Consider the following 26,760-nt stretch of genomic DNA (forward strand, 5'->3'; position numbering starts at 1 on the left):
GCATTTCTGTAAACTGTTTTATTTTATAAATTTTTTTAATAGGAGGATAATGCGTTTCAACGTACTCTCATTTTAAGAATAATATTTATGTCAATCAAGATAAAACCCAATCGACTATTCTAATTGTTTTCTTTACTTAGATCATGAAAAGTTATAAATTATCATCTAATATATCTTTTTTTTTAATAAACAGTTCACTAACGAAAAGATAACATAAAAGCTTTTAATATTAGGATAATAACAATTTAGTATTTTTTTACTTTTTTTTTAATTATAAAAGCATGTAAAAGTCTAACATAAGATAGTATCTCGAAACAACATCACCCCAACAACATCAGAATGTAAAAGGGGGGCTTAAACAGTGTGAAGGTTGTTGACAAAATGAATACAAGCAAGGCAAAATACAGTCAGTGGAACAAACAAGAATAGAGCTTCCAAGTTCGGCCAGCATGTTCGTACAGCGGTTGCCTTCCCTGAATGTGTGTTGAAACTTATGGCGTTCAAATTGGGAGATAATGGTCCTGCACTCATGAGCAAGGGAAAATAATAGGGGGTTAGTGATAGTGTCATTCTTGATGTAAGCAGTGAGAACAATAGCATCAAGTTCAACATTAATATTTCTGATATTAAGATTTTTAACAAAATGCAACCCATCCCTAAGTGCCCACAGTTCTGCACACACGCTCGTGGCTAGGGGAATGTGCCGATTGCTTCCCACGATCCAATCTCCTTTACAATCCCTAATCAACGCTCATGCTTCTACATTCCCTGGGTTAGAAAGTGCAAAGCCATTTGTGTTCAGCTTAAACCAACCTTGGGGAGGAGGATGCCACCGAACGCCAACAATACTAAGGATTGGAAAGGACTTAGTAGGGGCTGAGATAGCAACATACTCTGTGGCTTTACACATGGCTTTATTAGTGACCTCGTTACAGTTCTTTTGCTGCAAAAATCGTGTTGTTTTGAGTAAACCATACTTTCCATAAAGTAAAAGCAAACAACACCTTCCAAGGTATATTGTGAATATGATAGAATATGCAAATAGTGAAAGTCATCATGATCGGGCCACTCAGGATGGTAGAATATACAAATAGTAAAAGCCATCGTTGGTAGGCCACTCGGGACGGTAGAATATGTAAATTCTAAAAGTTATCATTAGCGAGCAATTTAGGATGACAAAGTAAAATAAAAACTATGAAATATGAACTAGATAAATGAAATATTGATGAGATTGGTATATCATGTTTACACATAGATAAACTGTAATTTGTTATTGGAAGCATGGTAATATATGTAGACTGTAAAATGGGATTCTACATTAATTGGGTATATGAGACATGAATAGGTGAATTGAAATAGTTGATAATTGATCATGTATTGATTGTATCTTTAACACGTTAATGCTTTTGTATTATTGACTTAAATCATGAAAGTACTACTAAGTTTTATTGCTCAGCATATGGTTTGTTTACTCCGTACGTAGGTATCATTAGATCTCGTAGTCTCAATGAGTGATTCAACATCCAACCTGCAGCTCTTGACTCAACAAATTTTGTATAAATCCTTTACGTTCTAATATATAGCATGTACATAAAGTTGAGTCGATTTTATAATGTAAACTGTCATTTTAGAACCTTGAATTAGTAGATGTCAAAATTGAATTAAAGCATATGAATTGTTAAAGTTATCATGTAGGTAGTATAAGATTTAAATGGTCATGTTATGCAAATGGTCATTTACATGTTAAGGTGCAGTATATTGACATTTTGGTATCTTAAATGAAAAAAAAAAAGTGGATTCTATTATAGGCATATGAATTGAGATTTTATATATGTATGAGCATAGGTACTAAATGAACTTAGATATGTTCAACAGGTGTTGTAAAAATAGTAGATAAAGTCGTAACAGTAAAATTAATAGAGTGATGTCGCCACTTCAGACCTTCAATATTACGACAACACTCACTATTTACCGAAGTCGCGACGTGATACCCTTAACGTCGCAACACCAACCCAATAATTTTGAAAATGTTACATTTTTGTACTCAAACAACCTCGAGTTATCGAAAGAACTTCCGTAAGCTTGTTTAAATCCTGAATATGATTATATAACATGTTGTAATTAGGCATTAAACCTAATAGCATGTATTAATTATTGAATTGAATTTCAAATGATATAGCTATTGCTACAGTAATGAATGTAGCATTCCGTAACTCGAACCCGCCAATTGGGTCATGAGATGTTACAGCAGCCTAACCTTTTTCCATCATAATTCAATTCTCACTCCCTCAAATAAAAGCTTCCCCAAATTAGCAGATGTCAAACCACAATATCATCTTACTCTTGTTGAGTAAATCAACTGATTCTTTTGCTTAAATAGGTGTTTTGGATAGTCAATGTAATCCTTACATAGTACTTAGGTTCACATGTCATTATCCTCTTACCTCGTAAAGAGTCTGCATACAATTACTATTGCTTAGTCTAAGTACACAATTTTATTACGTATTATGAGAAAGAAAAATTACCAAGTCAAAAACTACCAACTAAAAATCAATGTTGTGCTAAAATTTGGTGGTACTTCATTGGCACAAGTCCATTCACATGTGCGCAACCCTCATTAGACTAAGGGTTGTTTAGTACTGCTTCTGATAAGCACTTTTGGGACAAAAGCATTCCTAAACAAGATGCTTTTTGAGAGAAAGAGTACTCTCTCAAGCCAAAAATTAGCCAATAAAAGCATTCCTAAATAAGCTGCTTTTTGAGAGAAAAAATACTTCTCTCAAGCTAAAAATTGACCCAAAAGTACTTTTTTCAGAAGCTGAAAATTTTAACTTCTCTCCAAAAATGTTTTTTTCCAAACAAAGCAATTTTGAGAAGCATTTCTAAACTAGGCCTAAACTACATTAGCTCAAACCTAAGTTGAAATAATCCTAGATCCATTTATGGATCAGTTCATAGTGCGACTTATCTAAATATTGAATAAGTGAATGACAATGTATGCATAACTTATATAGTTTAATGTATCAAAAACTTATGCATCTCGAAGTAGTAAGTTGAAAGTTGGTATGTTGGATATATAACAAAATCAAAATGTCCAGCAAATAGTACTAAATTTCTATCTCGAGAATTTTATGCAAATATCATTATTACTATACCTCACCTAAGGAATATATAATAAAATGCAACAGAGTTTTCTTCTGCACAAATCGTAACCTAGATAAAATAAAGTACCTTCTTCAATCAACAAGAGCTATTATTTACTGCAAACTTTAGAAATATACTGTATAGATCTGAGACTAATTTTACTTCATGTCAATGGTTTGATGCATAGATTTTATACAATATGCATTTCATTTTCAGTCGTATAAGATTTACCTAGTAAATGTTGATAGGATTTTTAAACTAAGCATTTTCATCTGGTGAAAGTAGAAGAACAATTGAAGAATAACTGAGCATAGGGTATAGATTGGCATCAAGGAAATGAGCATATTGTTTGATGGCCAAATCTCTTTCTGGGACTTCATTGGATAGAAAATCAAATGGTGCAGGCTTACTAGTATCCACCAATGGCTCCCATCTATATCCTGGGCGATCCGGCAATGTAATTGTAACCGGTAAATGACTGGTGTTGAAAGCAACATAGATTTCTCCCTTCACAGAATCAATCTGGGTAGAAGCAAATGATAATCCAGTCAAAGTACTGCAATGGAAATTAGAAGAACAGAAGGGGTTGTGGATACAGGTAAATAAAGATTTCTCAATAACCTACCGAATAAACAGCAATATAAGCAAGAACAGAACAGCGTTAGTTGATCTCACCAAAGATTTTGAGGCAATACACTATTCTATTAACAACATTTGACTTCCCTCAAAACTGTGTAGATAGTGAATCTCCTGCTATTACATAAGGTTGCCCTAAACTTTTGAATTATCAAGCAAGTCACTCCTCTGGTCAAAAGAAAAAGCAAGTTTATTATTTGCTAGGTGTTTGATGGCTAAATATATATGAAAAATATCCCATGACCTTTACCACGTTCTTTAGATAAGCCCCTCTACATCTTTTGTGCTTAAATAAGCTCTTATCCTTTTATTTGTATCAGTATATGCCCTAGGTTCAAGTGAAAGGTCGATTTATGTTATGGGTTTGTTTAGGTATGGAGTAAAGGTTAGCGGCTTCTTTAGGGATTAGTTAAAAGTTGGTTGTTTCATGGATCAATTCGGGTTAATTGTTGCCTTTTTGCAATCAAATCAGGTTGGGTCGAGTTTGGGTTAAGGTTAATCCAATTGGGTTTTCAAATTCAAGTCAAAATTGACAGGTCTACATGCATGTATGAATTCTTTTTTCAATCCCAAGAAATTTGGATTATTAAACTTGAGGATTGAGATATTGAAACTGTCGTTATCAAGACTTGCGGATTGACCATTTAGGAATTGATATTTATGTGTATATATTCAACTCCACTTGATACCAGTAGAAATAGATTCAACATCAGTGGACAGTTTAATTACTAAAGCATTTACTTTGTTCTTTTATACCGAGTTGATTTCTGTAAACATCGCTCACTAGAATAATAATACGGCATAGAGCATCACAAAACATGACTAGTAACACCCCTCCCCCAACTTATCTATGAACCTGCTGTTTTAAGCATGTGCCCAAACCATTGTCCAGCATGTTCTGTGCATCTACATTTATTCTTGTATATGCAATTATGGTTACCGCACGTATGTTAACATGTTCTTGTAGCATATACACTAGAAAAATGAAATTACCAAATTGCAATCCTAGTTGGTTATACTTCCACATATTTCATTAAAACTGCATCATGCAAGTTAATAGGCTCTATAGCAAGCAGGGCTCTAAAATGGAACAACCTAATTCCAGTTCAGATAGTCAACTAGAGATGAGACCACTTTGTTTCTGGAGCTTGTTAATTGTTATATCTTACACTAGATCATATATTCCTTATCCTCACAGATACAAATACCAGTGTATAAAAGTACAAAATCACAAATGTGACATGAAGGTTTGATGAGAAAGTACCAATGTGAAAGCAACAAAACGACTTGTGTCAGACCAGTCTGGCTTTCCAGGAGTATGACCATGCCACTGCAACCTCTCTGCCGTTGGGAAGTCATTTAAGCCAAGTGACTCACATTCACTGCAAGATTTCAACACAAATCAAATAATCAAAATGCAGAACAGGGAATTATGAGGGCATGGTCCTCAAAAAAGGTGCTCACCGGCGGAACATGGTCATAAGACAGAAGAACCTGAAGAGATCAGATGCAGACTCTTCCTTTTTATCCCACCGAAAGTAGTTGATCTGCATCACAGCACTAATTAACAAAATCAACAATAACAGTCAAGATAAATTTGGACCTAATGAGGGTTTAGAGGATCACATAATTATCATGGCAGTATGTGTTGTTGTTCCCCCCTTTTGTGTGACCATATTCATCACCCATGTGAATCATTGGGACACCCTGGTTAAATAAAGATCATAGTTAGTAAATATAATTTATTTTGGGTCGTATTAGTCATACCAACAAAATTTTTCTCAAATGTGATATTAGCTTTAAGTGGGCGGTGAATAGATGGCCAATTGCAGCCTTTTATCTCCCACAACGTCAGATAAAATGGTTTAAATATAAGAAAGGACCTAGAAGAAAAATTAAATAATCATCAAGCCCCTATTGTTTTATTGCAATCAAATGAACAGTCAACTATTTTAACCTAATTGAACCATTGACTGGATGGAAATTAGTTAAAAGCTCCCACTTGTTTCCAATTGGGTTCAATCAGATTCTTAGCATGATATTAGAACCCATATTGTTTTTCCCATTAGTTATGTTGTTTGTTTCTTCTGTTGTTGTCACATGTTTCACATATTAGTTTCAATTGTTAGCAAGGGCCCTTAAAGGGTAGGGGTGTTGTAAGGGTGCTAGCCTACATCGGATGAGTTTAGAATTTGCTAAGCCTCTCTCCCTCATTGCCATTTAGTCTTAACTCTAAATTTGGATCACTAGTAAAGAATGATACATGTTCTATCCTTTAAAAATCATCTAATAGTATAAATTTTACTCTCCCCTTCAATTGAGCTCATAACCAAGTCAATGAAGTTCACAAATAAGTCCATAAACAAGATTTAATGGAGCTGCTCATGAACAAGTTTGACCAAGAGCAAGTTGAGCGTGGGTTCTTTCCAACCCAACATCATCTACTAAGGCCTTTTAGTTGTGACTTTTACTACATGTCTGCTTCCTAAAGCAAGCAAAAAATGTATTTGAATGTATACCAAAAAAAAAAAAAAAACATGTAGCATTTAGAAATCAGTGTTAAATGAATTCCACAAATATCCAACTGAGAGAAACTTACAGTTTAATTTCCTTTAATTGTAGTGTCTACTTCTGACATAAATACAGGTAACTGTAGTCCCATGCGACAAAATAATCCAATGTGCATAACAATGATTTAACCTTACTTGGGAAACCATAAGGCAGAGGAAGAAATTCCGCATTTGGCGTTTCCTCAGTTTCTTTACCGAAATACTTGCAAACTCCCCCTCCTAAATGACCATTGTGTATCCAAGTTAATAGAGCCAATTAAAGTGAAAAGTCCAAAGAGAATATTTGGATAGCAGGATAAAAAGCATGGCATTTACAGAAAAAATTTTGACATGAGGTTGCATGTGTAAAGGTGACTTCTTCAAATGACCTAAGGAATGGGTTTGATGCTTGATGCAACAGCTTAGTTGATAAAAAGTACAATGTGACAGATTCAAATCATGTATTTGCAATGGCAGAATCACAATTTTGATGAACTTCAAATTAACTAACTACGATGAAGGTACAATAATGTTAATTTCACTAGTCACATTTTTTCCTTTAGCTTTTCCTCAACCTATCTAATTGTCAATGGGTCCTCAAGTAATCAAATGCATAAGAAGAGTGGGAATAACATGCTTTCAGTAGCCATATTTCTTATTCAAGCAATTTAAATCATCAAAAGCAATTGTTTCTCTTTGGCCATTTTTGGTAAAGCAAATGGTCACTTCTTTAAATTCTGAATTTGGTACTGAAACAGACATTTGCACAACATTGAGGTCAGTTAAATCATAACATATATCTAATGGATGCTGGCAATGGTAGTGTCTGCAATTCAAGTGCACAGGAAATGGTAGTGTTTCCAATTCACGCCATCAAGCTGGACAAATTCTATCCTCCGTGCCAATTTCATATACTCCTTGAAATTCAAACCAAATAAAAGCACAAAGTTTAAAGTTTAACCAAAATATCTACCTGTCCACAGTTCCAGCTATAGTTATGACTTTCTCCATCATTGTTGTCTTCCCCATTTGCTAAGTTGTGTTTGTTGTTATAGGTAACTAGATCAGCCAAAGTAAAACCATCATGGGCACATATAAAGTTGACACTGTTCCATGGTTTCCCTCCTCCTTTCTGATTCACAGACACAGCAAGGATGCAAAGGAATGAATGTAAAAAAAAATAGATGATTTCTTTGGAGTTCAAAAATATTGCATTTGAGACAATGTAGGATAAGATATGACCCAGAAATGGCTAATAACTATCAAGTATTCTATGACGGGGAATTTTAAATCAAAATTCCATATTTGCATACCAAAATGATTCTTTCCTTTCTTTTCTTTTCTTTTTTTTTCAAAAAAAAAACATAGGAAATCTTTTATGAGAAAGATAATGAGACCATAACTATCACCTGTTCGGCGCCAAGTGTGTTCTAGTCTCAGATCATAGAAGACAAACCTGATATAAGTTTGGGCTTCCACAAAGGCATTCAGCAAAAGCCCCAGAAAGCCCATCTGTACCCTTGATAAACTGTCGTACAATGTCTCGATACTGAAACAGAAAGGAATATGCATATAAATACAGAACCACTTCATAAAATAAAATGTAGATGCATCTAGAAAGGTCAGCTGGATTTGCCTAGCTCAACTGAACTGCAGTGCATGGCGAAGATAGGAAAAAAGAAGCTTGGACATGGAAAAATAAAACTAGCATTAACCCAGATTTTTTAGTAACTAAGATTTTCATTTCAGTATATTTGAATCCCGAGCAAGTAGTGAAGTCAATATCTGAAAATTAAGAATTGACAAATATGGTTTATAAAGATTAACCGTGTGTGGAAGTAAAAATTAGTAGTCAGTAGGAGTTCATTTATCAGCTAAAGAACTACTAGGAAAACCAAAAATTGTATTTGACCAACTCTCAGCACATTACAAATCTAGCAATTATGCCTAAAGTAGAAACAAGAACCATAAGATCGCAAACTTTATTAACCTTTTCAAACTTTGAGAGCTGAGAGGAAGCTAATAATAAGCATCTAAGTTCATGCATGGGAATACAAAATGCATCTTTCGATGCCAAGAGGCGAGGCATCAGCTTCAAATGCTAGCACTGAGAGCTTTCCTTAATATAGAACAAATAAGGAAAAGGGAATAATACAATGCTATAAATTTTTAAATTCATCAGTGTTATTAAATCTCCAGTTACCTTCCCATTCCATTCTGACCAAACACCCCAGTGAGGAAATCTGCCAACTTGGTAAAGGCCACCTGCATCCCATGCTTCAGCTATAAGCTAAAACGGACATAAGACCAACTTTTGTTAGTTTCTCTTCAAGTAATGTCAAGAACACAGAGAAAATGAATTTTTTTTTTTTAAAAGGAGAAACAGGGGAGAAAGGAAATAAATGCCTAAAAAATGTAAGATAAAAAGTAAAGAAATGAATATAAATGGCAGTTTGACCATTTTGCCAAAGCATTCTACTAAAACTATTTCATAGGTTTAGCTAATATTAATAGGTATCATCCCACACATATTAAGTCTTAGGTTTCTTGTGATCTTATATCATGTTGGACCCCTCTGTCTATTGGAAGTGATTTTAATTTGAATGACTTAACATGGAATCAAAGCCTATCAGTCCCTTTCTTCCTAAGTCTTTTCTGTTTGTGTTGTGACTATGTTGAGTCACTTTCTTTTTCAAAAGCAATACTGAGCAAAAAAGACTGGTTGAGAGAGGATACAAGAATAATTTTTCAGATTAAGGATTCTATTGTATCCAAGGTAATTGTATTATTATTGTTATTATTATGACATCATCATCATCTTTGTCTGTAATTGGTATAGTTAATCATTATAAACGAGCTATTAACTTCTCGATTATTTGACTGGTTCGTATTCTAGAAAGGAGATCATTCATATGTAACGGGTTTTATAGTTTGGGGAAGCAAAAATAATCTCAGGAAAGATTTCTTATCGAGTATTTTATGGAAATTAAATGTGTATGAGCAGCTAAATGTTCTTTTTAAAGCTAATGTGAAAACTCAACAATCTCATTGTGTATTGAGCAATCTGTCTTCTCCTAATGCTACCAATGCCCTTATGAGCCAAGGTACTAGGAATGATGCTGGTAGAGGAAATTGTTGAGGTAGAGAAGGTCAACATAATAATAATTCTTGAGGTGGTTTCCAATGGTGGGTGTGGATTTGGTTGGAGTAGGGGTAATGGACAAAAAAATCAAAATAAACCAATCTGCTATTACTATGAAATTGGACATGGTCATACAAAATGTGCTTGTTGGGAACCTATACCAAACCTCAACAGCAGCCCTAAGTATCTATGCTACTTCGATTCTTCATTTTCTTTTTCTTAAAGTATCACTGTCCAACGCATTGCCTGTCACAGGATATGACCTTGAAAAGATCCTCCAAATACATGGAAGAACTAAGAAACGAATTAAACGCACCCATATCCAAACACACCCCAGTACGAATAACATAGCAATGTATTTTTAACCTTCTCAATCCCCAAATCTTACTCTTTTCTAGTTTTTATAGCTTTGCTATATTACATTAGACTTCATCTGTTATTGTTCTTGTTTATTTAGTTCCAATCTGATTTTTTTTCCCCACAAATATATATCCAATTTGATTTTTTACTTATGAAAATGATTTTCTCCACATAAATTATATTCTTTGTAGGCGTTGGCTGAAAAGACTAAACTGCATCACTATATATGAAGCATGGAGCATTTACAAGAAAATCAACTAAAGTGTACTTATATATTAATGCAAATACCATGATAATACAATTTAAGTTTCAAGATGTTCTATTTATTCTACACTGAACTTGTGCACTTATTCAAAAATATGAAGTAATTGGATGTTTTACATGAGTCAAAGAACTAATTTCTCATTCATTGCAATTTGAATAAATTTAGTTAATTAGATCCTACATTTTATTTAAATCATTTCAGAAGTAGAAAAAAATCACAGAAAACTTAACATGCATGAGCTTACTGAAGAATTTAATTTTACGAAGAAATTTTCTATCGATGCATAAACAGTGTGCAACTCATTTAAACATTGAAGATTATTTGCAATAATTGTATTCTTTCCAAACTAACTATATTTCTAATAGTTAATCTATTAATAAGACAAACGAAAAAAAGAAAGAATAAAAATTTATTCATATGAAACAACTAACTATTACTAGTCTCAATAACCATGTATTTTAACCTGATAGTATGGCAAATTCTTTCCCTGGTGACACTAGCCATGGTACCAAGATATCCTAAGAGATTCAAAACTATCTTCATGAAGAACAGATAACTATTCTCATATTAAAAAAACAAGTTAACAAACGGAATTAAGGAAACAAATCTAAGATGTATACCTTCACTCCATGAAGTACAGGATCATTACTCATCATGTCAATCAATGGGGGATTGCTGAGAGGGGTACCAGTTGTTATCAAGTCACCTTCTAAAGGATCTCCATATACATTTACTGAATCCCAAAGACTATTAACATAAGACAAAGAAAACCACATAAGAGAAGAAAGCCAACACAAATAGAAGTAAATGTGTATTAGTTGTTTGTTTAGATTAACCTGCTACTCCTGGTCATAATGGAAGCAAGATCAAAGCGAAACCCATCGACATGCATTTCTGCTACCCAATATCTGTTGCATGAAGTGAAGAAGTAACACATAGATCTCCAAGACGATTGGGGTTATTACAAATAAATTGGCAATAAAAGGGATAGTACTTAAATACGAGCCTTAGCTTGCATAAGAAAGAAGAGTTCAAAGGAACAACAATCACAATTTGAAGAATAAGAGCCTAAGTAGATAGTAGAGAATATGTTATGCTAATGTGTAAAAATTTTCTAGAAGCAACTTCAAACAAACAAAAGCAATGAAATTTTACAGACATACCTGGCAATAAAGGAGTATGACCTTATTTTTTATCCTAGAATTAAGCTCATTCTTATCTGTGTATAACTTTCTTTAGCAAAATGCTGCTATTAAACAATTTGTTTGGTAGGAAAAGGGTATAAGAAGAATTGAGAACGTTGGAAAGAAAATGGAGCAAGAGAACCAATTCTCTCATTAACGAGAGAGAAACTAGGAGAAAATTAGACCACAAAAATGTAATCCTTCTAAAGAAGAAAGAAAAAGGGAAGAAACTAACTAAACTAGCAACAAATGACTCATTCAATTGATGACTAGTCTTAACTTTCAATTTATTTGGCATCCTTGATGAGGAGGGATATGGAAAATAAGGAACACAACAATTGTGGGAGATTTTGAATCTGAGTGCCAAGGCTCTAACAATGCGTGAATTAGTTTGGTTAAAAGAACTGATAGAAGAGCAAGGATTTGGACATTGCAACCTCTAGATTTCCATTGTGACAACTGAGCACCAATATACACTGCATCTAATCAAAAATTCTTGAATGAACCACAAATAAAATTGATCTTGATTCAGTTAGACATAGATTTGAACATAAGGGAAGTGCACAAACACAAATAAATCTGGCAGTCAATGCTCATGCTTACGAGTCCTTTAGAAGGTCCAAGATTGATTTATATTTGTAACAAGCTAGATGTATATAAAATAAACAAACCAGACTTGTTGAGGGAGTGTTATGGATGACTTATGCAAAAGAGTGTGTGGCCTTTTGTTTATCATATCACTCATCTTTGTTTCTATTTCTCTTTTCCACTTGAAAGTAATTACTATCATATAATAAATTTACCAGGAACAAAAAACCGAAACATATATGCCCAAAAAGGTAAGACCAACATGAGGAAGTAGCAAGCAATAAAATAGGAACATGTCATCTACCTTAGGCAGTCTAATATAAATTGACGCACCACAGGATGATTACAGTTGAATGTGTTTCCACAACCTGAATAATTGTAGTACTCTCCCTGGAAACAACACAAATGATACTGAAGTCATAGTGATCATTGACCTAGAATGATATTATAATAAGGAAAGAAAGATAGTAGCGTGCGGGATCAACTGGCACTAGATATCTAGTTAGCAACTCTTACTGCTGTAGTTTTGGGTTTTGCTCAATACTGTTTTCCTTTTTTTCTTTTTTCTTTGCTATAAACCCTACTCAACTAGTTAAGTTAGTTCATATATGTCTTCCAAGCCCCTTTTGCAGCCAACGTATGTCTATAACCATTCCATCAATGAAGCCTGTTCTTGTTTCAATTGTGATTAAGATTCTTATGACACCAACGGAAACTAGAAAATTCAGTGCTAAATCTTACATGCATGATCAATATGGAAAGTGAGTTCCCAACCATAACTTAAATATGGTTGTAGAAGATAGAAATATTAATCATCACGAGTAAAATATCACAAGATAGACATCATGTAAAGTTAAAGAAAAATACTTGGTCAATAAAACAAACAACTCACTATGAACAAATTAAAATATATCACAGTATGTAGATGGTAATATCGTGTGTCTAAATAAAGGAGCGGCATGCCAATAATACTATTATAAAGATTTCATTAACCTCTTGAGGCAGAGGATTTAACTGCAATAGTACAATACATTTGTTTGTGTCATATAAAGTTTCAGAACAGTTATACCTTAGGTGCCAGCATGTAATAGACACAGTTATCAACACCTCTAAATGACACACTGAGACCTTTCTCATTGCCTTCAGCTGTGTGATTGAAAACAACATCCATGATAACCTATACAAAAAAACTCAACTAGTAAAAAAACTAAAATTTTCTCAAGTGAATTTGCTTATTGAGATTGGAATCTGCTATGCTCTGACCTCAATTCCGCGTTTATGTGCTTCTTTAACAAGATATTTGAATTCATTAATTGCATCACGACCACAGCTACGAATACCAGAAGATGAATACCTTATCATGGGGGAAAAATAATTGATTGTTGAATATCCCCAAAAGTTCAACCTTGACAAGAAGGTACTGATGTGTAAGTATGACAGGAAGTTGCAAACATGAAATTTTAAGTTAGACAAATGTTGCTAAAGTACAACTTTTCAAACTTAACTTCATCAATAAAGATGCAAAACTATTCGATGGATGCAAAAGAAATTGGCAAACTGAAAAAAATCCAGCATCCTATGAATTGTCTCTTAGCTATTAAATAACATAACCCAATCTTAGGATTTTAGAATTACACACAAGGAATTTGTTTGTTTTTCTAGCAAACTTAACTCTTCTGAATTTTATGGACTACTCAGACTTGTTTAGAAGACTAACACTGTTGATTTTTTTCCCTAAAATGTCTTATTTTTTAGCATAGACCACAAAGAAAAGATTTATTTGTAAAGAGCAATTAATTTGGCATGTCAATCCTATATTTAGACACATGAAAGAAGATTTATGTATAAATTAGAGAAGAAATCTACAACATGCAGATGATCTGCCATGGCACAAGATTAAAGAGGAAAGCAGGGTACTAGGTTTCTTGGTTCATTTGAAATTCCACGGTATTGGTGAAGTTGCATAGCCTACCCTCAAATTTTCATCAGTTAATAATGCATTTCATTCGTACGTTGAGGAAAAAGAAGATTTGACATGTTAGTTATTATGAATCTACAGAAATAAAAGATGAGTTACAAGAGAAATTATATCAATATTCTAGATAGAAGGAAAAAAATGTAGCATATGAAGTGATTGCCCTCATGAAAGTGTTATGGCAACTCACTCCACTGAAGAGGCCACATGGAACTTGAGAGTGAATTAAGGGAGAAGTATCCACAGTTTTTTAGAAACCACAATGATCAAATCATAGTAGACAGGTTCGTTTACACCCCCAATTGAAATTAAATCTGGTAATGATAAGCCAGATCACAGTATTTTGTGGCCTTGAATTCCTAAAATTGGATCCAGATTCTTACATGAAACCCAGAAATTTTTGAAGAAAATGAGAATCAAAACATGTACAGGTGAGGGAATTAAAGAAAAGAAAGTCGCCTAATTGGCTCACATTATAATACTGAGCGTAGAATCTTATAAATGTTGAGTTTCTGCCTTGATCTTGTTTCTGACAAGAACTTCATACTCCATAGCTAACTTAATTAAACTGTTAAAATTTTAATGACATTGATGTGAGTCTACATGTATTTCACTGCTGACATTAATCATTTTTCTAAATAATTTTATGAACTTTTAAATTTGTTGAATTTTTTAATATTTTTTATTAATTTTCATAAAGTATACATGGCTTGTCACGCAAACTTCCACATCAATGCCATCAAAATTTTAACACTCCAATTAACTTTTTTCATCGAAAAAAAGCAATTGAAATAAATTTTACAGGTTAACAGCCAAAATTATTAAAAAAAGAATTAGGACCAAAGTGACAAAAAAGGAAAATGTTAAAAGCAAAATTTATCATTATGCCTCCTTTAAATAAATTATGCTAGGTATTTTGTCTCTTTTCCCATCTCTACAACCACAACTTGTAAATACAGTTCAAAACATAATACCAGTCACAAGCTTGTCTCATCCTAGTATTATAGGTACCATTAAATTCCAACACCTTTTACCTCAAATTTTATCCCTCTTTTAAGATCCAAACTAAACTGAACAATCTATGTGATTCATACACCCTACCCAGATTCCAACAGCAATGATAAATCCTATATCCAATTTTATTCTAAACAAACACTAAGCAGATAGAATACCCACCCCTATTATAGCATCACAAAGTCTAGAAAATTTGACAGTCTTCTACCATCTGTGCAACTTTGACAAAAGTAAAATGTTATCATGACTAATGGGTTAGCTAGAAGCTTGTTTAGATGCAACCAGTTTCAAATCTTTTGCTACTTAATTAAAACTAGCATGATAACCAAAAATAGCTCGGAATCAAAGGTTGAAATTTCATACTTATAGTCACCCAAAACAGAATTGTAGCTGTAGTACTCCAACTCATTGAATTCATGACATGGCATTAATTCTATGCAGTTGACTCCAAGTTCCTACAAACCATATAAACACATAGTAAATAAACAAACCAAATAATTGTTATTCTGTTATCTCATTTCATCATCTCAATAATGTATTTGAAGGATATAACTTAAATATTCTTAAGTATACAGTGTTTGTTACTAAGCAAACAGGTTAGGCAAAGAAACTAAACGATTTGTAGTCAAATGTTACTCCATTTAAGAACAAACAATTCATATAATTGTTCTTGGTAAACCAAAATAGGAACAATTTCTTTCACAAAAGCATATGCTTGTGGAACAATTGCTTTGGATAAATAGAATGTGTCCTAACTATATTAAAATAAGCTCCATCAAGCATGAGAGGTGGTCGAGTATCAAAACCCGACATTAATTGTCTAGACCAATGCTTTAAAATCAAAATCATATTGCTTACCCATAGGGGTACCATTTTTGTCTTGGTACTAGTGCATACCAGTACTAATGTGTTTCATTGTACCATTTCAAGTTTATTGATTTTTTTAAACATTTTTCACATATATTTTATAGCTTTAGTTTCGTAACAAATATATATTACATTTACATACAAATATATATCAATTACATAAATATATATATTCAAATATAAATTTTAAAATTATTAAATAGGTTCAATAACCTAATATTGTATTTTAATTTTAAAGGTAATTATAAAAAACAAATATGGTTAAGATAAAAATAATTAAAAGATTATTTAAAATATCAAAATCTTGTACCAACCCGCACGAGTTGGTGCAAACCGATATTGACAGAAACACACCAAAATAGTCTAAACACATCGAAATTTTGACAAAAACAAACCTTAAACTACTTAGTATGTATTTAGGACCGAAACAATATGTACCAACTGATACGACCAGTAAAAGTATTGTACTGACTATCATGGTCTTGACAAAACCCTCATCTATGGTTCTAGTATGAACTTTAACTGTTGATAATAATATTATTATTATTAATATAGAGATTTTAGGGATTGACTAGCATCTAATGAGGCTGTATATAATTTTTGACTTTCCTTCTTTGTACGTGTCAACTAGTATAAATAGTGATGTATTAGATTGTATATTTGGTAAGTAACATAATCAGAATATTATTCTCTCTTCCTCTCTCTGTTTTCTTCCCTATTTTTGTCTCTTCTTCTCTGTTTTCATAGCTGAAACAGAATAGGCGCAAACTGCCCCTCTTCTTCTTTTTCTCTCTTTTCCTCACTTTCTCTCTCTCAACTTTAAAAAATTCAAATGTCTCTAAGTCTAAAAATCATTTAGAGTTGACTATTTAGCTAAGCCAAGATTCTACCAAAGGTTCCCTTTAAAGTAATTTAGTGACGTTTGTTTCATAATTCCTAAAGGCAACAAGCTACAATTTTGACAAAACTAAACAATTAAACTCATTTATACAACAAAACCACAAAACTTTCTTATGAATAAATTAAATGGTGTTAAAAGGAGGACCAAGAAAGAGAGCTCCATATTTAAAGAACGCGTACAAGAGAAGACAACGAAAAGAAAAACAAAAAATAACTACACCTTAATATGACCTAAAAGGTATCAATAAACTCTATCAGGGGAGCAACAATCCAACTAAACCACATAGGCCACCCTAGTTATAGCAATGCAGCAAACAATCAAGGTAGGCCAAGTCTTTTCAATTTTACTTCGTTCAAGTATGGGTCCTATCAAGTTGTCATGTTCTGGTTGAGTCATTATGTTCATCCTGTTGCAACTATTATGTTGTTCAATTTGAGTAACATCAAGTTCAGGTTATTTTATGCCAAGTCATTTTGAATACAAAGCCTTTCTAGTCCTAATTAATTTAGATTTTATTATTAAAAATTTCAACTCATTTAAGTCTCAACTTATTTTAGGTTAAGATGCTTTAATATTTAAACAATTTAAAGGTGGTATGTGTTGCTAATCTATCTTTTCCTTTTTGTTTTTGTATTCTAATATGTTTTAGTTAAAATTTTAGTAGATGCATTAGTCTCACCAGAATACAAGCACACAAGTACACTTATATCCATTAAGAATATTCATGCAAGTAATAGGAAGTAAGAGAAAAAAAAATGATAGCTGGACACAACAATCAATTAGTGAGAAAAAAAAATGATAGCTGGACACAACAATCAATTGGTGCATCTAACTTGTTTATCTTCTATAGTATCAGCAGTTATATCAATTTTTGTGTTAATGTAAAAATAGTTGACAATTTTTCCTGGTAAAATTTCACAAAATAATCTATGATGGTTGATCAAAATCTACTTTGTTTCCTTTTTTAGAAACAATTCTTTGTTCTTTCATATAGCCATGAGGTAAAGAATAGATTAAGGTGCTGTTTGTAAGCTGAAAAATTAAGTATTGATAAGTATGGAATTGAAGTTATAATATTTATTAGATATATTACTCAAAATTAATTATGGAATGTAATTAGATTATTTGATGCATATAGATTTTAAATTATACAAAAATTATAATCTACATTTTATCTTTAATTTTTAATCATTTTACCTTATTCTAAACAAAAGCCAAATTTTAAATGTAAATTTTTTATAAGATAATATAATATTAAAATAAATTAATTTAATTTCAAAAATATCCTCCATTAAGTGATAAATAACTTTTATTTACTTATTATTTTTCACACTTTTGTATAAAAATATTCTATCGGATTATTTTTATTTATTTATTTTTTTCAACGATTTATCGAACAAGACCTAAGTCACTTGTAAAGCAAGACACCTACTTTACCACTATCTGATGTCATCTTATAGTGAAAAAGAAAACATTTCAGAGAAAGCACCACAAATTGTTGTATACAATGTTATAGGCTCTACCTTTAAGTGGTCAAGCTTTTCCACCACACCACAATACGTGCCGGGAAATTTTGTCCCGCTAGATTCATGCCTTGTATATCCACGCACATGCATTTCGTAAATTATGAGATCTCTGCCTGGATGTCTCAAAGGTAAATCACCTTCCCAATCAAACTAGAAATATCAAATAACCAAATACACAGTCAAGGAATAAAAAGTTAAAGAAGAAATATCAAATAGTATCCCATGGCGAGGATGAAACCAAGTCCAACATTCAAAAACCATGACAAAGTGCAAACCATACAATCATTTAAAGAACAATAACAATTTGTTGTCATATTTCTTTCAAATTCATAATGTTCTATTTTCCTGTAATCTTTTTCATAAATAATGAGGTAAAATGATTTTACATTCCGATGTATAAATATATGAATGCATGTATATTTATGCATATTGATGATAATTAGGATGCCAAAAGAAAATGTTGACAGCTTACTAACAGTAGTTGACCAGATTAAATAACTAAATAACAGCTAACCTAATTAGCATGATCTTAAAAATTAGATTTATGATCTGATTATTGATTTGTTGGGATTACTCATTTCTGTACAGCCTTGCAATTCCCTTATATAGGAATAGAAAAGTTGTATACAAGAGAAGCAAGTCACTGTCAGTTTCTCTATCAATCTCAGAATATCTCTATTTTTGACATAGTATCAAAGCCTAAAATCCATCTTTGGGGTCTTAATTCCTCTTTTTTACAAAAACTTTTCCCCCAAAACCCTATAAACCAAAAATTTGGCACTTACCACTTTAGCCTCATTTTCTTTTCTTATTGCCACCTTCAGTAGCATTGGAGCATCATCATCTGCCAACCTTAGAAGCCCAATAGTCATCCACCTTGCACTTGTATCTCACGTGCCACCAACACCTTTTGGGCAATTCTTTACGCAGCACACGACGTCAACCTCACCAAAGTTTTCAACTTCCGGTTGCCAACCATTTATAGATGTATGTCCAACCTCTAACTACTACTATAGACCCTAATTGGCTCTATCTAAAAGTCATTTGTTGACTATTATTGGTTTTTGTAAGTACACAGTTAAAGTTTCCTTTTTGGGGGCTTGACCTTTCGCCAAGCTTTATCATTCACCAAAGCTTAGAGGATTGTGGGGTTATGTTACCTATGATACAAAAAAACCCGCAACAAATGACCCTGCCTTTAACCAGTGGGACTCAAAAAGTTCCCTTATTATGGTGTGGCTTATCAACTCAATGGTGCCTCAAATATTATGAACATATCTATTGCTTGATAGTGCGATAAAGATGTGGAAGGCAACTGCTCTCACATACTCACAAATTGGGAATGATGCTTAGATATTAAAAAAACTGTTACAAAGTCAAAACACCAAACAAGGTAAGATGACAATTTCTTAGTATTATTTTGAACTAAGTGGCTTATGGCAAGAATGAGACTATTATCAAGATTTTAAAGCAAAGATTATTATCAAGTTTTTAAAGCAAATTGCAGCAGAAATGCAATCAAATTCTAGAAGCTAGGGAAAAAGGAACGAGTTTATGATGTTTTAACCAGATTAAATAATGTGTATGATCAAATAAAGGTCCAAGCACCTGATAAGACACCTTTTACTTATCTTGAGAAAACATATTCTTATGTTTGGCAAGAAGAGAGCCATTGAAGTGTTATGCTGTACACAACACCATTTGAAAAGGTAGGATTCACCACTAGTGGCTCTCAAGAGTAATCAAAAGCCAAGAATTTTGACAAAGACCATTTGCAGTGTGATTATTGTGGAAAGCCGCAGCAGATTAAAGAGACTTGCTAAAATTACATAGTCAACCCACCAAAGTCCAGGAAGGAAAACGAGTTAATTCAACTCAAGCTCAAGCCAATTTGACTGAAACCATAGAGTCATCCATAGATGAAATTAAACATCTTAAGGGTCTCCTATCTCAAATTGACTCTTCCTCCAACGTAGCATCTAAACTTGTGAAGTCAAGTAATGCTTTTAACACCAACATTAATATTGAATCATAGATAATTGATTCTAGAGCGAATATAAAAATGACAGGATTCTCTAAAAACTTACTTAACTACTCTCTACGTCAAGAAAAAGATAATATCCAAATAGCCAATGTTTTTTTTTTTTTTTTACTTTCATACCCAAAATAGGTTTTGTTAACTATACTCTCAATATTAAACTATATTTTCTCTTTCATTTTGTTGTGATAAATATAATCTTAGAGATCAATAGTAGTGTGATTTTAGGGGTTGGTGGCATGAAATTAAGGTGTAAATAGGCTATAAAATCTGTGTAATTGATGTAATCTTGGCCTTTCCTTTTTTTGCATAGTTGGTTAATAGTATAAATATCTATTCATGCTTGAGGGATTGAATTAAGCTAAATTTTCAAAACATACAACTCTTCTATTTCTCACCATTTTCTTTCATCCTATTTTTCTCATTGCTCCATCAACTTAGTAGCAGCTCCTTCTCATTTTCTTCCTTCAATTTCTTCCCAATTTACATGGTACCAACCTAACTACTTTCACTACTCATTCCATTAAAAATCCCAACCCCAGTTAACTCTTCCAACAAAAACTAGTCACCAAAATTTGCGTGCGGGCCACATGCTGCCATAAAGTTTTCTACCTCTCTACCACGCATGAGGTGCATGAGCCACCATCCAATCACCATTCTTCGACGCAAGTCTCCCTAAAGGTTCATCCTACTCACCCAGCTCCAATGGTGCTGTCTACTTGCCGTACCAACCCCATTTGCTATTTTTCATTGAATTTTTATCTTCAATATGGATGCCTCAAGTTTTATAAACAATTCTTTCTCTCCAATACCTAGTTCTCCGACTAACATTACTGTCAAACTTCAAGGTAACAATAATTACATATCTTGGGCTGCTGTGTCGAATCATTTAGAAAAAGAAGTTAATAAAATTGATGAAAAGAATAGGCATATTTAGGCCAAACTTTATGCACATTTATGTAGTCTATTGTAACATTCACTTGAGAAAAAGTTACTTTGTTTTAGTCCTGCAATATCTATTACAAAATTTGAACTAAAGCCAAGACTTTATACATTAAATTCAACAGACTTATAAAGTTGCCTCGGATCTTGTTCATCTACAACAAAACCAACAAGATATGGCTAGCTATTTAGGTCAGGTTGAAACTTTGAAGGATGAATTCATTGTTCTCATTCCTCTTTCTGAAAATGTGGTTGATCAAGACCAACAGAGGGATAGATTGTTTATGGTACTTGCTTTGATAGTATTGTGAGAAGATTTAGCCTCAATTTGAGATCAAATTCTTAATAGCCCAACTGTTCCTACTCTTGATGATTGTAACTATTTGGTTAATTCACATCTTCTCAAGCCAAGCCCAAGTAGAGGCAGAATCCTCTATGCCAACAATACAGAACACTAACCAGCAAAGAGATAATCAAAGAAGAAAGGCAAAAGGCCACAACCTCATAGTACTTATTGTGACAAAAGTGATCACACACGTGATCCTTGTTGAGCTTCACATGAACAGCCTTCTCATGATAGTCAGCCCACTGCTCATTTAGCCCAAAATCAAGAAAATAGAGTTCTTCTGCTTCCAACCGCCCATGCACAAAGGGTCAAATCTATCACATTGTCTAGATCAAATTATGATGAGTATTTACAATACCAAGCTTCAAAACAACAATCTTCTACCAGTCTTTGTTGCTCCACCAAGTACTTTTACTTGCTTCACTCAGTCATCTTCAAATGGTTGAACGAAAAATCATCATCTCATTGAAACCGCTCAGACTATGCTTATTCATCATAAAGTATCACTTCATTTTTGGGGTAATGTTGTTTTAACTGTCTTAATAATCTCATGTCTTTTATTTTGCAAAATCAAAGTCCTAATTCTATTGTATTTTCAAATCAATCAATTTATCCTCTTTTTACACATGTCTTTGGTTGTACCTATTTTATTCATAATCATACACCAAGACAAAAATAAACTCCTTCCAAAATCCACTAAATATATTTTCTTAAGATGTTCTCGTCATCAAGTATAAATGTTATCAACCTACCACAAATAAATACTTTATTTCTCTAGATGTAACCTTCTTTTAAACATCTCCTTCCAAAAGAAAGTTGAAGAAACTCTTCCAATTTTTATTTTTATCGTTCTTAATATCATACCTATTTCAAAATACTTTATACATTCTTCTAATAATGATCTTACAGATTCAAAACAAGAGCACGTTCCATGTGACTCCTCAACTACCATATTATCCATCTTCGATCATGCCTCAAGCAAGCGAAACTATTGCTCTTTGAAAACATATCTGTTTTTCTTGTAACCCTCGTCCTATTTACAATTTTTTGAGTTATCACTTACTATTACCTTCATATTATGACATCAACCCTGCTTTTATCTGTTGTGTCCATTCCTAAGACTATTAGTGCAACAAAGACAGATCTTGGATGGCAACAAGCTACGGTGGAAAAGATGAATGCTCTTCATGCCAATCACACTCAGCATCTTATTCCTTTACCATCGGGTAAAACTATAATTGGGCATGCACATTAAAGTAGATTTTATTGAAAAGATAAAATGATTGAAGACTCATCAATAAAATGATTGAAGACTCATCAAGTTGCATAAGGGTATACACAAATTCCTAGTCTCGACTATGGAGAGACTTTCTCCCTAGTTGCCAAAATTGCCTCGGTTCGACTACTAATCTCCCTAACAACAATGAATCATTGGAATATTAATCAATTAGATATTAACAATGCATTTATTTATGGTGATTTAACTGAAGAAGTCTATATAAAACAACCACCATATTTCAATGCTCAAGGGGAGTCTAGGTTAGTACGTTCTTAATGGGTTGAAACAATCTTCTAGGGCTTGGTTTAGACATTTCAATGTTGTTATGCAAGAGCTTGGAATGAAAATAAGTGAAGCGAATCATTCAACATTTTACCGTCACAACAATCAAGGCAAGTGTGTCTATCTAGTAGTATATGTGAATAATATTGCTATTGTAGGAGATGAGGCATTATCCATCTCAAGCAACATCTTTTCAACCATTTAGAGATTTAAACTCTATGGGATGGTGAAGACATATCAAATATTGCTCTTTACTTATTTAATTTTCCCTCAAAGGTTTTCAGTTCTTCACCAATATTTTGAAGTAAATCTAAACAGGAGAGGATTGTAATCTAATTGTGAAATTGCAACAGAGTAAGTCATGCTTCATTACATACAAACTTATATCATAAATTAAGTATAATGAAATAATAATGAATACCTGGATAGTACACTACCCTCCACCATCAACAACTTGAGAAATAAATTTTAGGGAGAAATTGCTTGCAAGATCCAGACAAAGGCCATCTGGAACGTCACTATTATAACCTATATTTTCCCTCACATGGGCAAAAAGCAGTCACAGCAATAAATTCGAGTTAAGTACCTGATCTTCTGAAGTAGGCACCATTCCGGCCATTTGGGGCCAACAATTATCTTCAGGCCCTAAAGCCCCAAACTCCCCTCTGCTTATAACTGCCTAGAAAAGGGACAAGTAAATCAGCCCTTCATTTCACAAGAAAAACAGCAAACTGAAAATAATGGAAACTTTCACTAAAATAAAAGGCCCTTATTTACCTTTGCATACGGATCCAATAAAATCCTGGAAGAATCATAGTAATGACCAATTTCAGGAGAAAACTCCCCGTCAAATATGTATCCATATAGCATATCTTTAAAATTTCCTTTCAAAAATACATGCCACACATCTCCAGTCTTATTAGCCAATGGATCAAGTGGTATCTGCTCCGTAACTCTATTCTGGATAAGAAACCAGCCATTTTATCCAAATTACTCACCAGAAACAAAGATTAGATTGTTAAAATGTCAAACTACGAAATTATTTTCAAACAGCCAATTCTAGAATGAAACAAATCCCTTCAACGGAAAAACCGCAAAAGGAGAATAAGGCTCGTCTTGGTTGTTACCTTTACTGCTAGCTTTTTGCGTGTAGAAGAGAACAGTAGAAATGTATAAACAAGTAAATACCACGGTTAAACATTTAAAAGCTTTACAATTTATGAGAATCAAAATGCATAATTTTTTATATCATATGGAATAATTACGTTGGAAAAACTGTTACATTTTAATTGCTTGGTGACGGTTCAACGATCAGAGGAGCCGCCCAAGTTTCAAAGTTTAACATACTGATTACTGAACATAATATAAAGCAATGTAACATCAAAATTTGAGTAACCTGTTGCAAATCCGAGAGACTAATGAGGCAGAGAGTAGCAGAAGTGGCATTGGCCGAATATATCGCAAAATTGACGCCACCGTCCTGAATAGTGGCACCAAATGGAGCGGGATGGCCATCAGACACCTGAAATCTCTTTAAAACCTTAGGCTTGTCAACCAAAGCAGTTTCGGCCTCAGCCGCTCCACCTCCGCGTGCTTTAACCACCATTCTAGTCGTTGATACTGTTGCATGGTTGTTGGATATTGTAGTCAAGTTAGGTTTTGGAGTGGTTCGGTGGCGGAATGTTGGAGCGATGAGTGTGGGAGAATGCTGGAAGCAGGAAGTGCAACGGATTAAGTCCATTTGAGACGTATCAAATGAGATCTGTTCATGAGAAACGTATTTTTCTTTGTTTTTTCTTTGCTCAATCAGTGGATTTGAGTCTACAGAACTTCTACTGAACTCTCTGTCTCGCTTTGTGTAGCTAATAAGAAGAGATTAAGTGGCCCACTACCACTGCAGCTTTTTAAGCTTTTCCGTCCATTTGTCGTTAAATGGACGGGGGTGCTCATCTCTTTGTCATCGTCTTTCTGTATCTTTGGGCTAAATATGCAATCGTCCTTGTACTCTGTTAAATTTCGAATATAACCTCTATTTTTTCTTTTTGAGATATAATCTAGGGTTGTTCAAATTTTAGTTAAAATCAAGTTAATCGACGAAATCGATCTAATTCAATTAATTGGTTGATTAATCGATCTAATTCAGTTGAAGGTCGATTACTAATTTTTTGAAAATTTAATTATGGGTTAATTCGATTTGAAATCGAATAATTAACTAAATTAGTCAAAGTTAAATAATTAATAATACAAATTATTTAAACTTTTAATTCGGTTAATTCAGTCAAATGAACAATTTTTTTTATATGTTATATACTTTTTTCAACAAAAAAACATATAAATTTCGATTAATTCGGTTAATCACATATAATTTTTGGATCGCTTAACGGTTAGATGATTAAAAAGTTCTATTAATTCAATTAATACTAATTCGGTTTAGTTAACCGTTTAAACACCCTTAATATAATCTCATCTAAATGTGCATCTGATTTTATTTTGGTATCCCGACTATTAATTTTTTTCATTTAGCCATTCAACTTTTTAAAATTAAAAACTTTATTCAAAGTCTAACATGAGATTTTTTATTAGTCTAATAATAAATTTAGCCCTCAAATATTTACATATTATATCAATTTGATCCTAAATCTAAAATATTCAATAAATTAACCCTGGAATTTTGTTATTTTAATTCTACTCCCTAAATAATTACAAAATTTATCAATTTTGTTCTAACTCTCACGTGCAAGTATTAGAAGTAGTGGGTAAAATACTGGGACCATATTGTAGGCTTTTCCCCGCCCTAAGCTCAATAGGGTAACACATAATAGAAGGAATATCCTTTAATGAAATGATGGGCGATATTGTAATAGCGTCGCATACATCATCGTATTCAATATCGATACATGACATATTATGCCAACTTAGTCCAAAATTACATGAGAGTAGAGGGGAGTGTTAGGTTAAATTGAGTGAAAAATTTTAAGCTGGTGAATCATATTTTATTATTCTAAATTGATTTTTAAAATTTTTGAATTGAATCGAGTGAAATAAAATTCAAGTCGAGTCAAATCGAGTGAAATTGTTTGAGTTAAATTAAAAAATTCAACATGTGAAATTGAAATATTGTTACATATAACTAAATTCATGTTAGAACACATATATCTGAAAAAAATTCAAAGCAAAATAATTAAAAAAATATACTTTAGTATAATAAACTAGAACCATTAATTAACTTATTTAGGTCCCCAAAATTATTATTCTAGAAAATTTTTTATTTTTTAACTTTCTTGTCATTTTTTAAAAAATATAAATTTTGAAATTTTTATAAATATTTTGAATTCTAAAAATCATTTTGAATTTTTTTTATAATTTTTGTTAAGAGAGAGACTGGTTTACTCATTCTCCAACTTAATAGGGACTAAAAGGGTATTTATATCAATATGTTATTTAAATTATTCCGAGTTATTCGAATTGTAAAATTTAACTTTGAACTCGAATTACTTATTCGAGTTGACTCTAATAACTCAATTTAATTAACTCAAATTTTAACTTTTTTTTTTAATTTTTTCAAATCAAATCGAATTTTGCTCACCCTACATGAGAATAATAATACCAAAAAGACTAACTTAATAAAACAAACAACAAAAACTTTTCATTGTTGTGTAGAAGAAAGGTCCAAGAAAAAGCAAACGTTTTTGAGTTAAATGTAAAATTTTTTCTTCGATTAA

General features: G+C 32.7%; 1 protein-coding gene across 5 annotated transcripts; it reads right to left on the bottom strand.

Moving 5' to 3' along the window:
* Positions 1-229: 229 nt before the first annotated feature.
* Positions 230-24,989, bottom strand: LOC107931589 (isoamylase 1, chloroplastic). 5 transcript variants are annotated; one of them, XR_005912304.1, is made up of 20 exons: positions 24,435-24,989; positions 23,816-23,998; positions 23,625-23,717; positions 18,149-18,301; positions 15,221-15,312; positions 13,132-13,273; positions 12,938-13,045; positions 12,173-12,258; positions 10,933-11,004; positions 10,717-10,843; positions 8,533-8,619; positions 7,786-7,878; positions 7,303-7,461; positions 6,486-6,569; positions 5,407-5,487; positions 5,245-5,327; positions 5,045-5,162; positions 3,555-3,666; positions 814-943; positions 230-521 (listed from the first exon to the last, which is right to left on the bottom strand). XR_005912304.1 is itself a non-coding variant. In XM_016863520.2 (18 exons), exons 1-18 carry the CDS (start codon positions 24,777-24,779, stop codon positions 3,403-3,405), a joined length of 2,370 nt encoding a protein of 789 aa, XP_016719009.1. In that variant the 5' UTR covers positions 24,780-24,989; the 3' UTR covers positions 3,236-3,402. The 5 variants fall into 5 exon arrangements, 1 of the variants encoding a protein (XP_016719009.1); XM_016863520.2 differs by lacking the exons at positions 230-521; positions 814-943 and having other exon boundaries at positions 3,236-3,666; XR_001693270.2 differs by lacking the exons at positions 230-521; positions 814-943 and having other exon boundaries at positions 3,514-3,666; positions 5,245-5,340.
* Between the last annotated feature and the right edge of the window lie 1,771 nt (positions 24,990-26,760).

This window comes from Gossypium hirsutum, chromosome D04 (assembly GCF_007990345.1).
Source record: "Gossypium hirsutum isolate 1008001.06 chromosome D04, Gossypium_hirsutum_v2.1, whole genome shotgun sequence".
In the NCBI taxonomy this organism is placed as follows: Eukaryota; Viridiplantae; Streptophyta; class Magnoliopsida; order Malvales; family Malvaceae; genus Gossypium; species Gossypium hirsutum.

Excerpts from the sequence above, each read along its gene's own strand:
- LOC107931589 (XM_016863520.2), bottom strand. The coding sequence starts at position 24,779 with ATGGACTTAATCCGTTGCACTTCCTGCTTCCAGCATTCTCCCACACTC. Across the intron at positions 12,259-12,937 it reads ATTACATGCTGGCACCTAAG|GGAGAGTACTACAATTATTC; the intron begins GTATAACTGTTC and ends TGTTGTTTCCAG. Across the intron at positions 11,005-12,172 it reads TTTATATTAGACTGCCTAAG|ATATTGGGTAGCAGAAATGC; the intron begins GTAGATGACATG and ends TTCATGCAACAG.